Source organism: Hyperolius riggenbachi, chromosome 3 (genome assembly GCF_040937935.1).
Source record: "Hyperolius riggenbachi isolate aHypRig1 chromosome 3, aHypRig1.pri, whole genome shotgun sequence".
Lineage (NCBI taxonomy): Eukaryota > Metazoa > Chordata > Amphibia > Anura > Hyperoliidae > Hyperolius > Hyperolius riggenbachi.
In genome coordinates this window covers 127,392,565-127,409,048 of record NC_090648.1, presented here as the reverse complement: position 1 = coordinate 127,409,048, position 16,484 = coordinate 127,392,565, and the positions used below count along the sequence as shown (strand labels likewise).

The 16,484-nt window shown below is 44.3% G+C and overlaps 1 protein-coding gene across 3 annotated transcripts in view; it reads right to left on the bottom strand.

Annotated features, from left to right (window-relative positions):
• Positions 1–6,873: 6,873 nt before the first annotated feature.
• The window catches only part of FIGLA (folliculogenesis specific bHLH transcription factor), a 65,216-nt gene continuing 55,605 nt past the window's right edge, over positions 6,874–16,484 (bottom strand). For 2 of the 3 annotated variants that reach the window (XM_068272400.1, XM_068272399.1), the window contains exon 6: positions 6,874–7,045. In XM_068272400.1, coding sequence (XP_068128501.1) covers positions 6,998–7,045 — 48 coding nt within the window. In that variant the 3' untranslated portion in view covers positions 6,874–6,997. Of the gene's footprint in view, positions 7,046–15,462; positions 15,506–16,484 lie in introns of all 3 variants that reach the window. The other variant, XM_068272401.1, reaches the window with a different exon arrangement.

Here is a 16,484-nt window from a genome sequence, read left to right as displayed (position 1 = left end):
AGAGCCCCCCCTTCCATGCTCCCCCCAGTTAGGTATGCAGGTCTCAGTGCCCCCATGCATGCTGGAACGGGGGGTGTCACGGACGGTTGCGGAGCCGCAGACGCGTCCTGGATCCGCCTGTGAAGAAAAAGCGATCGCACTCGATTCTCTGCATTGATTGCGCTTCAGATCAATAGAATCTGGATTGATTGTGTAGGAACACCTCTGTGCTGGTTTTGTTATACTGTGTATACCGCAATGAAGCATAAATAAAGTGAAGCATTGGAAAAGTTTGCACTGAGGGTCGAGTTCCTATGGAATGCTTGTATATCGGAGTTGATCTTGGAGGTGTGATGACTCTTGACCAGTGAAACTCCCCACATCACAGTGTTTATACCGAGGCCCGGAGACCACCTTTGTGCCACAATGTGCAGTCACACAGGTGCAGTGAAAAGGTGTGCTGAATGTGCTGGGCCTGGCACAGTGTAGCAATTAGCAAGGGCCATTTGCGGCAGACAGGGCTGTATATGCAGCGTCAGTGGGCCACACACACAAAAAAAAAAAAAAAAAAAAAAACACATCAAAAGAACATTAGCTCTCAAAAGAGCCGTTTTGGTGGTGCTTTTCAGCAACAAATATCAGCAAAGAGCAATCTAACAAAACCTAACTATACTTTCCCTATCTCTGTAGCAACCTCTCCCTTCTCTCACTAATAGCAGCAGCACACAGAGTGAGAAGAGGTCAGGTGCTGCTGCCTTTTATAAGGGGGGGGGGGGCTCCAGGAGGGAGTGCAGCCTGATTGGCTGCCACGTGTCTACTGACTGTTGTAGAGGGTCAAAGTTCAGCCCAATGATGTAGTATAGGGGGCAGGTCGAACTCGCTAAAAGTTCACGCGAATAAGTTTGCGTGCAAACCGGTCGAGCTATCTCTACTAGTCACTGAATTGGTAGGCACCAGTCTTCAATTAAGCTAGAACAGCTGTATTTGAGCGAGTCCTCATATGTGTGGGACGGGTTCTGCTTATTGCCCACAGTAACCACTTATTTCTCGATTCATAAGCAAAAGGGCTCTGTAAAAGTGACAACTTAAAGCAGTACAGACATTTCAGGGGAACCAATAGACATTTGCCCATACACTGAGGAAGGTGAATGCGAGGCACTGTATGACTACAGATGTGTCTGCATCACATGATGTGCAAGAATCTGCAAGAAGAAAGTATCCCATTATATTCTATAAAAAAGGCACTTATTGGGAAGGGTTCTACACAGAGTTGATGTCCAGCCTTCCTATGCGCAGGTTATTTCAGCAGCTGGACTGAGCAGCAGCCATTCAGTAGCAATTTTGGTTTTGAAAATAAAAATGTGAACTATGCTGTCGTCTCTCCTCCGCACAACAGCACACACCGTCCGGCTGTAGCCAAGCGATGCATCTGTATGCACTCAAGCCCAGCAATGTCACTAAATGTTGGCTCCCAGTCCCACCCTTGAGTATGTACCTTTCAAATACTCCCTTTGCCTGGCACCATCTTCTGGGCTGAAAGAAGAGTGCATGGGATAAACTCTGGAAACTAAGATCCACTCACTTATGCTTGCTTCACACATAAATCTGTACATTTCCAGTACAGTCTGTTTTGCATCAGTTTTACCTGACTGGATTAAACTACATATCCTTTCATTTGTGAGCACACCCATAGAAAACGGATACAAAACTGACAGGACTAGACAGGTACACCTTTTCGTTAGAGACACACTTGTCCATGCAGAAAAACGATCAATTTTCCTGTGGAGTTTTCCTGCTTTGTATTTTTTTCGGGTGAGCTTGAGTTTTTTCATGCGTGTTATATGAATATTTATTAAAAACACATAAGTGAATGAAAGAAAAAGAGGGGAAAAAGATTTTCAATAATGCGGATTGCATGAGTTTTTCATTTCTCATAGGAAAGCAAACACATGCTTATCTCACAACCCATGCAGAAAGAATGAACTTTGATCCCCCCCCCCTTAAAATCTCACATCAGTGGGCTCTATTCACAAATCTTCTCAAGACTGTCTTATTTATCACATACTTTGTTAAAAATAACCTCAGCACATTTACAAGCAAAATAATCACTCAAAGTAAGTTGTTCCTGATTAAGGCTAGGTTTCCATTGCTGCGATTCCTGGCCGATTCCACCACCCACAAATTCGGATGGATTTTAGCAGCCTATAGAAGTCCATGTAAGGCATCCAAATTAGTGTCTGAAGAAAAAATCTGAGGCCCTGCAGCATAATTCTGTGCATGACTGTCCGAATCCCATAGCGAGGCTAGAGGAATTTGGCTGCAAGAGGCGAGCAGCTGTGCCGGCATCGCGTCTCGCAAGACGCATGCCGCGCACAAGTGAAAATGAGCCCTGTTTCAATATTACTTTTATTACCTTAATATATTTTTGCTCTTGACTTTGGGAGCTTGAAATGTAACATAGATAAGGTGTAAACAGGTGAAAAAGCTTTGTGAATCTTTCCCATTGAGTTTGTGCAGCTCATACAGTAACATTATGTGCGATCCTACATGCATTTTCCACACTGTGGAAAAACGCATGCGATTCTAAAAAGTATGACCCTAGCCTTTATATGTCCACCAAGCCATAGAAAACTCTACACACAATATACAATACATGCAAAACTGATGACAACTGTCAAACAGTGACAGGACACCTTTTATGTGTGAACCCAGCCTTGCAGGGTAACAGTTGATAGTGTAAGAGTTTGTTGCTAGAAGGTACACAAAAATATACTTAAATGAGTACAGTTGATATGAAGACCAGCTAAAAAAAAAAAAAAAAAAAAAAGTGTTGGTTTTTACTTTTTTTGCGTAGCAGAGCATGCCCACTGGGTCAAATGTATAGCAGGAAATACTTCACTGGAATTCCCGCCTGTCCGCGCACGTGTTGCGCACCTTGCTCCATCGTTTGCACTACAGGCATCACCCATAGACTTCCATCACCCCAAGCACTGTGCATTAAGCTTCCCTTGTGTTGGCTTGGATACTTCCGGTGTACTGCAATAAGGCCTGGTGCACACCAAAAACTGCTAGCAGATTTTGAAACGCTTTTTCTTATTTTTCTGCAGCGTTTCAGCTAGCATTTTGCGGTTTTGTGAAGAGTTTTTGGTGTAGTAGATTTCATGTATTGTTACAGTAAAGCTGTTACTGAACAGCTACTGTAACAAAACGCCTGGCAAATCGATCTGAAGTGCCGTTTTTCAGAGCTGTTTGCGTTTTTCCTATACTTAACATTGAGGCAGAAACGCACCCGCAATCCAAAATCTGCAGCAGCCCGGGAGTATGCGTTTCTGCAAAACGCCTCCCGCTCTGGTGTGCACCAGCCCATTGAAGTACATTACCCAAGCGGATCCGCACCCGCAAGCGGATCGCAAACTGCAGCAGAACCGCTCTGGTGTGCACTAGGCCTGAGTGTGAAAGTCTCCATAGACCTCCATTGCTTTTGTGGCCCCTTGCAGTAAAATAGGGTAACGCAGTGCAGGTTAAGCCTGCAAGTGTAAAAGAAGCTTAAGGCTAAAGGCAAGCCTTATTTGATTCACATATTAGAATGGCTAAAAAAAATAATTTTAAATTTGATTTGTTTTTGCCCAAATAAGGTAAAAACTAAAAGGGCATGCAAAACACATGCTTTTTTCACCATAGGAAAGCATTGCATGCAGAACGCATGTATTCTGCAGACAGACTGTAGAAAGAATAAACTTGATGAGCAGTTTAAAAACATCTTAAAAAAAAAAAAAAAACTGCAATAAAAAATTTTGGGCTGGTGCACACAAGAGATTTTCTGAGCGCTTTGTGATTTTAAAAGCTCCTGCTAATGTCATCCTGATGGTGGCCATACATGGTACAATTTTTTCATACAATCTTACCATTTCTATGTAGTATAAGGGTACATTAAGTGAATATACTAAAAAGGATAATTTAGGCAGTTCCCTTATATTACATAGAAATGGTAAGATAGTATGAAAAAAATTGTACCATGTATGGCCACCATAAAGGTGGCCACACACACCATACAATGTTTTAAATATCTGTTCAATTTAAGAATTGCAATCAATTTTTCTGACCGATTGTAACATTTCAAAAATATGACCAATATACCACACACGTATGTTCAATTTTTCCCCAATTATGATAAAAATGATTGGATACAAAATTGCTAGGGTGTGTATATTAATAAATTGACAATCCAACACACCATACAATCTTAAGAAAGATTGAAGAAAAATATCTGGCATTCCGGATCGATTAAAATCCAAGAAAACGGGAAATCCGATCGGATTTTTCAGTCGAATGAAAAAAAGAAAAAAAAATTGATTTTTTTCGGGAGATACGATTGTTTTTATCGAATTACTGTAAAATCGGATCATTTTATTGTATCGTGTATCCCCCACAGCAGTGCATTACCAAGAGCTCTTGGTGTGCACCAGCCCTATGTGTGGCCCATAGTCAGGGCCGGCCCGCTCATGAGGCGGGGTGAAACATTTGCCTCAGGCGGCAGATCTGGGGGGGCGGCACCCGCCCGTCCATGGACGCTGGGGCCGCCCGCCGAGCTGGAGGGGTAGCGGGCAGAAAGGGGGTATTGGGCCTAGCGGCGGGGAGGGGGGTCGGACCCCCCCCTCCCTCGCCTGGGTCCCCCGATCTGCGCTCCTCCTCCAGCGTAAAGTACCAGCCAGCGTGCATATGAGAAGAGGCAACGGGCGGGGGAATCACTCACCTTCCGCGTTCCATCGCGTGCTCCACTGACGTCACTTCCGGCAACGCCGCCCACTGTATTGTAAGTGGACTGCCTTGCAGGAAGTGACGTCGGTGGAGCGCACGATGGAACGCGGAAGGTGAGTGATTCCCCCGCCCGTTGCCTCTTCTCATATGCAGGTTGGCTGGTACTTTACGCTGGAGAAGGAGCGCAGATCGGGGGACCCAGGCGAGGGAGGGGGGGGTCCGACCCCCCTCCCCGCCGCTAGGCCCAATACCCCCTTTCTGCTAGCTACCCCTCCAGCTCGGCGGCACCACCCCCCCCCCCACCACCCACGGGGGGGGGGGAGCGATTTTTTTTCTAATTTTGCCTCAGGCGGCAAAAAGTCTAGGGCCGGCCCTGCCCATAGTCTATCATTCTGTGCATTTTATATGCGTTTTCTAAAATGCATGCGTTTCAAATAAGTGTGACCCTGGCCTTACTCTGTAAAAAGGGCTTGTTCCCACCAGACAAAAAGGGTGCCTTTTTCACAACCACATGAACTTGCGTATCCCCACTGCTTGTAGGTCTCCATAGGATCCCATTACATCCCTTCCCACCAATGCAACTGTACTTTTGGTTGACCACAAATGCACGGCAGCACACATTTTTAGGACAACCACATACAGCACAATTTGAGTGCTATAATCAATTGCACTGAGCTGTAAGGGCTTGTTCACACTGCAGACGTTATTTTTTAAGCGCGGGCGAATTTTTCAAAATCGCCCTGAAATCGCTTACACAGTGATGCTCTTTGAGATAGTTCATATCTAAGCGGTTCGTTTCTGATCCGTTTAGATTAGCGGTGCTTGAGCAATTTTAGAGGCGATTCCCCTCAATAGAAGGTATAGGAAAAATGCACACCGCTCCCAAAACCGCTTTGTGTTGCGATTGCGTTTTTAAGAATACATACATTGTAATTTATTATTTTCCGGCTCAAAGAGTTCACTTCCTGACTTGTGTCAGGGAGTGAATTACCAAAACGCTCAGAAAAAAAAAAAAAAAAAAAAAAAAAAAGTGTCGGAAACCACTAACCACAAAAAAAGAAATTGCTCACCAAAGCGCCAGGAATCGGAAAGAAAAATAAAAACACCTCAAAATAAGCCCACCGCGGACAGACACGCTAAAGGAACACAATGTGAACAAGGCCTAAATGCTTGAAAAATGCACAGAGTGTTCACAATGCTTAGTTGCATTGCAGAAAAACTCTGCATGTCAAGTCACTGGCCATACAATTCTATGGACCAGTTCACAGTAACAGATTGCGCTATTCTAACTCTTTGCATGCAGGCTTTGTATTAGGGCCCATTCACACTTGGGCGATCAGCGGGCGTTTACTGCTAATCGCTAACGCAATCTAACTATATGGCAGTGATCTCACTGCCACGATCGCCGGCAATTTACAATTAGCGCTAAACACAAATGCGCTACATGCAGAATTTTTTCGCAATTGCAATTTCAATCATGATCGATCAAAAATTACGAAAATGTTGAGTAAAAACACGATTGTGTAAAAGACACAACTGCAAAACAAAAGTGATAATCGTAAGCGTTTTGCGATTATAAGTGTGAACGGAGCCTTAAAATGTCTATGTTGAGTCTCCATTGCAGTTCACAGTTGTCATAACGCATGAGTTAGGCCTCTTTTCCATGGACTGTTGATAGGCAGTGAAACGCCTCTCACAACTGCTTGCTGAGCACACAGTTCAATTGCCCGTGGAAATGAGCCTTATGCAACTGACTGAACCTAGCCTAAAAGGAAACCCACGTGCAGAATTAATGCCTTCTCATGCTGTTGTGGTCGGATTTTTATAAAACTGACCAATGAGCTCAAGAGACTGCAGATTTCATTGTGACCATCATTTTTTGGAAGTAATACAATCTACCACTATTTATCAGCCATTTAAGATGCACACACACATTCAATCTTGATTGGCTAGTTTTACCACTTCCATGCAGTATGAGATCTTACCTGCATGTCACTTCATACCATTCAAAATCTGTAGGACCTCACACTACATGGAATAGTAAAATGACTCAATCAAGATTGGATGTGTGTGCCAACGTTTAGTGGAAGAGGCCAGAGTTATGAAACATTTGATAAGAATCAACGGAGATCTGAGTGAAAGTCATAAGTGTTTATATACCCAAAATAACCCAGACTGCTCACTGCACAACAGGCAGACAAGCCATTTGCTGGGGGGGAAAAAAACAAACAAACAAACATTCGTATTTACACTTCTGTGTTCATAACAAAAATGCGTCTTCTTGTTTCCAAATCTTCTTCACAGGAATCTAGAACAAAAACATAGCAAGAAGGTTCATTATACACTACAATAGAATACTGCTACTACTAAACCATTATGGCAAGCTATTACAAACTGTAGCTGTGTTAAAGACCCTAACTTCAAAGAGGGCTGCATGCAGTGCGTGCACTAACAGTTACAGCGAAGCATACTTTTCATGAGTGTTTGCTTCATTGTATACGATGCAACGTGCTGATAACATGCAGCACCGTTTTACCAATGTGTTGCATTGTGCTCTGGTTGTTGCGCAGCATTGTCTGCCACAGCAAATGTGAAACCAAATTTTATAGGGATCACCAGAAAGGTGCAGACACAAAGGCACCTCTCTGGTGATCAGACTGGTTGTCACTTTTATAAATAAGCCCTCACCATGTGGGTTTATAAAATGTACATTTTATGCTTCATTACAAAGGCACAGCAGATCGCTCTCCCCCCCCCCCCCCTCAAACAAAGGTTATAATAAATTGCAGTAATAATCAGTGGAAAGTTTCCAATCTCCCCCCCCCCCCCCCTTTTACAAAAAAAAAAAAAAAAAAAAACAAGGACATGCTGGAAAAATCTTTATATTCGATCTAATGGAATAATCGAACTAAATTATCTAATTGAAAAATTGTACCTACCATGTATGGCCACCCAAAGATATCTAGAAAACTCAGTAGGATCCAATCTGGAAGTCTCCTTAAAGGAAAGGTTCAAGCAAAAAAAAAAAAAAAAATGAGTTTTACTTACCTGGGGCTTCTACCAGCCCCATGTAGCCATCCTGTGCCCTTGTAGTCACTCACTGCTGCTCCAGTCCCCCGCTGGCAGCTTTCTGACCTCGGAGGTCAGGGCCACATTGCATACATTTTTACACATTCCAGCTAGTGCAGGAACAAAAATGTACGCGTTGCACCACTAACGCGTAAAAATGTATGCGTTAATGTTCCTGCACTAGCGGGAATGTGTAAAAATGTACGCAATTCGGCCCTGACCTCCGAGGTCAGAAAGCTCCCAGCGGGGGACTGGAGCAGCAGTGAGTGACTACGAGGGCACAGGATGGCTACATGGGGCTGGTAGAAGCCCCAGGTAAGTGAGACTCATTTTTTTTTTTTGCTTGGACCTTCCCTTTAATGCAACCCCAATTGACAGTTCATATGTAAACAACCCATTTAGGCTCTTTTAACATCTAAAAATCGAAAATCACTGATGGCAGAGATTTTCGATTTTTTGAGCATCTTGTTTTTCCCCCTCCCGGCGCTCCGCGATTTTGGTCAAACTTTTGTAAGTGCTTTTGCAGTGTGCTTCCGTTTTGTCACTTCCTGACGTCAGTCAGGAAGTGAACTCTTTGACCCGGAAAAGAATGAATACAATGTATTTATTCTTAAAAAACCCGAACGCAATCGCTGCATAAAGCGATTTTGTGAGTGCTCTTCCTACACCTTCCATTAGAGCAAAATCACCCTTAAAAATGGTACAGGCACCAATTTGCAGAGCGCAAAACGGACGAAACGCACTGATATGAACCTTCTCAGAGAATCATTGCACAAGCGTTTTGTGGGCAATTTTGAAAATCGCCTGCACCTGAAAAAAGGCTGAAAATGCCCTAGATGTGAACGAGCCCTTAGAGATGCATCTCAGAATACTAAGTAAAATGGGTTGTGGAAGTTTATGGAGAAGGAAAACAAAACAAACAAAAAAAAAGTCCAGCCCGGTGTCTTCCTTGCGTACGAGTGCAGCTGTACTGTGAGAGCATGGCCGCACCTGTAAAGTAAGCCGCAGCCACTCATGCACAGGTGTCTCCATGCTACTGTGCGGGGCGTGACTGTACTGCGCCTGCGTAAAAAGGGAGGGAGGTTGTAAACTTTCAGAAGGTCCCTAGCAGCTCATCAGTGCTCTTCTTTCCTCTATACACCACTGTATACTTGAGTCTTCATCTGTAATCTTGCTTGAAGATCCAGCAGTTCCCATCGGTATTTCCACCGCACCAGTCAGAGCCACTGAGGGCACCCCACACTCTCCCAACCGTTCATGAATCCTTACTATCTTATGACAGACCTGGCAAGAGTTGCAAACTTGCTACCTAGTCAAACCAGCAATCAATGCTTCTGAATAGCAGTTTTTTTTTCATAGGCTCGGTTTCTACCACTTAGCTTTAATTTGAAGCATTCATGATGAAAAACCCTACAGTTTGCATTTGGGGGAATTATAAATCCCCCTGCTCCTAATACTATGCACGCTCATTCAATTGATTACTCAGCCATTGCTGCCATCTAGTGGAGAACTTGACTAGGAAACCATTCAGACCATGATGAAAGGCCACGTTCACTTTAGCTGGGTGGGGGATTGGAAAATGTTGGAAATAAGCATATTGCCACTACTAGACGTCTGACTGTTACTTTTCCCTTCCTGAGAGATTACCGTTTCCCCAGGGAACATCTAAAAAGACATTGCATTTCCTGTTCTCTACTAGATACAACAGCACTGGCGCATTCAGACGGGGGTTACCGATGTATGGAAACCCCCCCCCCCCCCCCAACTCCTGTACCTTTAAAAAAATTCCCTAAAATCGCTGAAGCGAGCAAGCTGGTAAATATACAGAGGCTTGCCTCCTTCAGGGTCTGTGGGAAAAACTCAGCTCTTTCACTATTGTAAGGGGCAATCTCCCCCCAGGCCACCTTTCATTCAGTGATTTAGGGCTGGTCTGGTGTATTCAGGTTTGTTGTTGTAAGGCAATGTGAAACACTAGGCTAGCTGATAAAAGTGCAATTAGAGGACAGGCAAGCTGGTAAATATACACAGCATGATGCAGAGCTTCCCTGGAGGGTCCGTGGGCAAAAATCTGTCTGGTCTCTCCCCTATGTTATAATGACTGCATGTGCTGATAAGGTGTTAAACAAGGTGAAAAGTTTTTGACAGTCCCTAGACTTTGGGAGGGCTGTTTTCTGACTTGTGTGAGAGACTGGCAGGGACAGGAGTCCTATTACAGGCAAGTAGCCTCTGTGTGATGTGGGACTGCAATACAGATAAGCTCTCTGCTCCATCACAGGCTATTCTCAATTTCTCTCCACTCCTCTCTCTGGGCCAGTGCACGCCAAAAATCACAATAGCAATCGCTAGCAATTTGTGAGTGCGATTTTGTGAAGCGATTTTCAGAGCAATTTCTGAATGAATCGCTCAAAAAAAAAAAAAAAAAAAAATGCTACATGCTGCTGTGGGAACACCCTCATAGGGTAACATTAGCCAAGCGCTTTTCAAATCACTGTCGATTTGAAAAATGCTCAGAAGCACTCTTGGGGTGCACCAGCCCTCCCTCATTCACCTTTGTTTCCCTCTTTCCCTAGTGCTGGCTGGCTGTGTCTTTTTATACAGGAAAGCTAAATAAAAGTGCAATCCTGGTGAGACAAATTATTATTATTTAGTATTTATATAGCGCCGCGGCCACCATCTTCCGCAGATGCATCTATCCCTGCATCATATGGCTATCGCTTGCACTATGTGACACTATGTGGCATATTCCACTGAACTGTCTAAACTAAGTCTATCTCCCATTCCTCTCTCAGGAGTTGTTCCAGCGCTGTCCCCCGTTCAAATTTGCTGCTACCAGAAGCCCTCAGAAACACTCGTGTCCTTGAGTACTTCCAAAGATAGGCAGCTCCGTAATACGCCAGCGCACTTTTGTGCATGGGCAGTATGGAGCCACATGTAGTCGGAAGCACTCGGGGGACATAAGTACTTCTTTCAGGAATTCCCCCCCTCCTTTAAAAATCCTGCGTTTGCCCCTGAACAGTGACCAAATATCAAGTACAGAAGGTGGCATGAACACCATCAGAGAGCCAGGTCTATCATGTGTTACCATGTCCAGGAGATGGAAAACCACGGATGTTTAACGCTTATGCGAACCCATGTACGACAATTTGATGTACCCCAACCCCTAAGTGTATGAAAAATTATGAAATGGCTGTCAATGGTGTAGTGTGCTGTAAGCTCTTTTCGTATTTGCAAAATGTAAAAAAAAAAAAAGTGATGTGAATGAGCCCATATTGATTTACTGACTGTCAGTCCTAATAGGTTTATGCACGGCACAAAAAAAAAAATTAAATAAAAGGTGTGTACGTGTGTATGTATATATTTACTTTTCATTCCCACAATGCATCACTCCTGAATATGCCAATCATCCCCTTTATGCCCCTGAAAGCCAGGCATACATCCATTACCACTGGTGTATAGTGGTATAGTGGGATATAGGCTCAGTATACACCAGCTGGGTATTCTGAGGCAAGTTCTGTAAATCAATCCCATAGCAGCAAGCAATCTACTTTAGGGCCGGGCTAGAATAGATATGGAGATAAATAAGATCGGACTAGTCTTAAAGCCCATACTCGCCTGCGGATGTCTTCTGGATCTCTGTTGCTGAAAGGATAGTCTACCAATTCTTGAGACGCGTACTAATGCCTCGTTCACATCTATGTAGTGTAGATGGCCGTGAGATAAAAAAAACACGTACAATCATGCACCGCTACCTGCTGCTGATCCCATTCATTACAGTGAATGGGTCAGCTTGCGCTTGCGGGCAGAATGCATGCAGCAGTACACAAGCGCATCGTACTGCTGCACAGCGCTTTTGGAGGTGAACAGCAGAAGGGCTGTCAATGCCCTTCTTGTGATCGCACATCATATGCGCATGGAAGCACGTATGATGTGAACAAGGCCTTAGTGTGAAGGCGGGGCGGAGGGACAATGGGCATGTTCAGCAAAGCAGCTTTTGGCAGACGGGGGTGCGGCGAGAACAATGCGACCGCGCAATCCTTGGGTGTAAGGTATCACTAAAGATCCGACAAGCTGGATCTTTAGCAATTGCAGTCTGTACACATTCTTTTTCAGTATTTATATAACGCCGACATCTTCCTCAGCGCAGTATAGTCTATATTGTCACTTAACTGTCCCACCCATGCTTATCCGACGCCAGATTCTTGGCCATGGCTTTCGTTATTGTAAACCATGGCAGAGTTCAGACCGGTGTGGTAAAGTAATGTAGCTTGTGCAAGTGCCTGCAACAAGCTTATGCAGTCCAGTCTGTGCAGAGGCCAGAGCAATGTACTTGAGGCCCAAGTGCCATTTCACAAGAGATCTGGTCTGAAGGGTTTTTTTTTGTTTTGTTTTTTTGCACGTTGGGTGCTTAAAGGACACATGAAGTGAGAGGCATATGGTGGCTGCCCCATTTGTTTCCTTTTAAACAAAAGTGTTTGGCATTCCAGCTGATCTCTTTGGCTGCAGTAGAGTCTATAACTAGCATGCAGTTAATCTAGTCAGAGTTCAGTCAGAGCACCTAGTCTGCATGCTTGTTCAGGGTCCATAGCTAGAAGTATAAGGCTTCTCCTCACACTATATACACAGGCTGTGCATCCTGAGAAGTAGGATAGCAATGGTGATGTACAGTGCAGCATAAAGTCCATAGGCTTTATGTGTGCCCCACACATCGCCTCATGTGTGCTGTGCATTATCCACTCAGAAATTGTTGGATTGCACTACAGTGTAAAAACACCAAACGAAATATAATTGCATTGTGTTGTAAAGCCATCTTCCATTGCACCACAACAAAGTAATATACCAAATATGGTTTTACCAACAAATTATTTTTCTGATCTGCCTTTAGTGAATTGAGGCCATAGTGTAAAATGAGGCCAAAAGGCAGAGGAACAGCAGAAGAGTGAGGCAATTGGTTTCGATTTAGAGGAAATAAAGGTCAGCCTCCACATTCCTATCACTTCAGGCGTGAAAAAAATAAATAAAAAAAAAAAAATTATATAGACAGTGGCGCAACTATGGCCCCAGTGAGTTTTACATGGGCCCCCCCAAGCACTCTCTCTATACATAACAATTCACATGACGCACCAAAACCTACCAACAACAACTACAGTGTCAGAGGTGCAAGCAGGGGGTGGGAAACAGCTTGTTAATGGATCATCATTATTCAAAGCATTTATAGAAGTGATCATTACCAGCACAGGACCAATTAAGAGCTAATACTGCGGTTGAGGGAAAGCCCTACGGGGCCCCTCTGGCCCAAGGGCCCCGGTGTGGTTGAGACCTCTGCAACCTCTATTGCTACGCCACTGTATATAGAGCAGAAGAAAACCAAGTTACAGAATTTGTGAGAAGTATTGTGAATGAATGCCAGTGTTTGGTACGGAGGAAAGTGAGGTTAGGGCTTTTTTAAAGTGCTTGTGATTTTAAAAGCTCTTGCTAATATAATGCGATCATCATCATCACCATGTATTTATATAGCGCCAGCATCTTCCGCCACGCTGTACAAAGTATATTGTTTTTGTCACTTAACTCAGAGGGGCTCTCAATCTAATCCCTACCATAGTCATATGTCTATGTATGTATCATGTAGTGTATGTATCAGTCTACGGCCAATTTAGGGGGAAGCCACTTAATTTATCTGTATGTTTTTGGGATGTGGGAGGAAACCAGAGTGCCCAGAGGAAACCCACGCAGACACGGGGAGAACATACAAACTCCTTGCAGATGTTGACCTTGCTGGGATTCAAACCGGGGACCCAGCGTTGCAAGACGAGAGCGCTAACCACTATGCCACCATGCTGTCTGGTGCTATACTATGCAGTATTCTGCTATGTGTGTATTCTCACTGGAGCGATGTGATTTCATAAAAATCCCCCATAGCATTGCATTAGCAAGACCTTTACAAATCACTAAAAAAGCTCTTGCAGTGTGAACCAGGCAGAGTTATGCTGAGAAGGTGAATTAACAGTTACACTATTCTATGATGAAGGCTTTGTTCACACTGCAAAACCCCCCAAACCATTCACCATCACTGGTTTTTGTAGCAATTTCTTGGTTTGCATTTCTGTAGTAGAGGTTTACAATTTTATGGCATTCCTGTCCTTTTAAAACAAAACTGAAAAATGCTGAAGGCACGCTTTTGTGATTTTAAAATAAATCTAGCACTGCAGTGGGAACCTCACCATAGGATTAAATTAGTAAAGCACTTTTGGAATTGCAGACAAATCACCAGTGTTCAGAAAAATGCTCACAATGTGCCAGCAGTGTGGACCTACTGTAAGGGCCTGTTTCCACTAGGAGCGGCGCAATGCGGCTACATAGCCACATTGCACCGCGGGTGTGCTGAAGCACACGCACAGCAATGGAAGAGTTTCCACTGTGTGCATGTTGTGCAGAACGATCAGAGAATCTGCAGCATGCTGCAGATTCTCGCACGGCTGCATCGACCCGCAGCCGCGTCCCATCTCCTCCATTGACTTCCGCATCAGGAGATGCGGAAGTGATGTAGCCGGCGGCGCAAGTGATGCGATGCGGCTAGGTAGCCGCATTCGCATCACTGAAGTAGTGGAAACCGGCCCTAAGCGAAGCTGGTCAAGATGGCGATCAGAGCAGCTTAAGCAAGCGGCTAATGAAAGCAGGAACTCTGTAATGTAACTGGGAAGGTCCTATAGACCACTGATCCAAATCAGAGACTAGGGATAGATGCAATTCATCCCGAGTGGATACAGGCTTCCGCAGATTTTGTATGCAAATTTATGCAGCGTGAAAATACACCAGCCAAATCCCACTGAGACTGAATTCAGTTGGTATATTTTTAAGGTGCTTTAATTTGCATACAAAGTTTCCATAATCCTGCATCAACTCGGAATGGATTCCATCTCATTGACCATCCCTGGTGACCACTGACCAATACATAAAAGTGAATTCCTTAGCACAGGAAGGGGGAAGCTTATTTCACTGTCCCGTCATCCCATGTCCGGTTGTAGACTTTGCTGCCTGAGGCAAACTTGTGAGGATGCGCCGCCCTCCTCAATCAGGACAACTGTGCCACCTCCTCCCTTCTGCTGTGCAACTCAAATGAAACATTGCTGCTCTCCTGTCTCCCCCCTCCTCACTCACTGTCAGACTCCTCACACAGCACATCAAGCTGCTTTCCCTCCCAATGATGACCTATTCACCTTGCTCTCCTCCTCCTACTCTGACTGCATGCAGTGTTACAAAAATGCTGCCCCTGTAATTTCTGCACCTGATGCAAATGTTTCACCTTGCTTCATGAGAGAACTGGCCCTGCTCATGTCATTGTGGGGCTACATTTCTCAAATGCTGGAATCTTTGTTCACCGGGGGTTTTGCAAAATGATTACAGCCTGTACCACATGGATGCACTATAGCGGGAAACATCTCAAGCATCCCTACTCACGGTGGAAGAAATACTCCAGCTGTTTTACAAACATGGATCTCAATATAATGGTCAATGCAAACATGTAAATAAAGAGATGACAGAGTGCTTTGAGAAGACTGCAGAGTTGTAGTGCCCTCCAGAATCCCAAGTATGGGGATTCGGGGCAGTTGCCTAGTTTACCTCAAGGAAGGATTAGCCCTGAGTGTAGTTATTACTCACCATCATGAGCAGAAGCACAAGCTCAGAAGCCATTCTGAAATCCCTGGAAACAGAGGAAGGCTGTTAGTACAGAACATAGATCTAGGTTCTAGAGTGTAGCTGCCCGCCCAAGCCAATCAAACATCTGAACAGCATAATTCATAGTCACTGCTAATAAGAGAGGTTTATAGCAATTTAGTGCTAGTTTTCTGTACAGAACAATATATACACCTATATAGGCCTGTTGTATGATAAGCAGAAAAGTTAGCCTGCTGTTACGTTTATTTGTGTGTAGAGTAACAGCCTGCAGCATCAGCTACAATATAGCTAGCTAAGCACAGGACATTACAGGGTTAATCTGAGTACTCCAGTCACCTGACACTCTAGTCCAATCAGAACCCAGCCTCACTCTGAGATCTTCTAGAATCTTCTATCCAGACATGCCAGCAGCCATCTTACAGACAGAATCTTCAGAGCTTATGAGAGAGACAGAGCAGAGAAACTGCCCTTAAGATCCTATGAGGCCAAAATAGTTCTACCGCTTTCTACGCTTTCTATGCTTGAAATCACTTTCTACCACTTGAAACTGCTAAGATCACATTCTACCATGTTCAGCCACCAATATTACTAAAACTGTGATCATCTTTATTCCCGATTCCCTACCCTGATGATGTTACCAATAAAGAAAGTTATTTTTGTACCAGCGGTATGTTCTTAAAGTCTTTCAAGGATCCGAGGACAGTTACAGTAGAACTATTACCCTCTGAGGAGGCGAGAAGACGCACCTCATCAGAACTAGAGCAGAAGCCATACCAAGTGTGCCTCAGAGTGTAATTGCAAAGCCCTTAAAGTGACAGCGCACAAAAGGTCAAAAAGCACTTTAAAGATAACCTGCCTTCCCTGTGGCCACAGAGTTCACAAAACACCACAGTAGAAGCAGAAATAGAGCCAAGTATTGCACCCAAATAGATGTATGCCTTTCCTGCGGCCTTCAGAGTCACAACATTGCCACAGTGAGAGTGCACATATCGACAGGCGCGCCA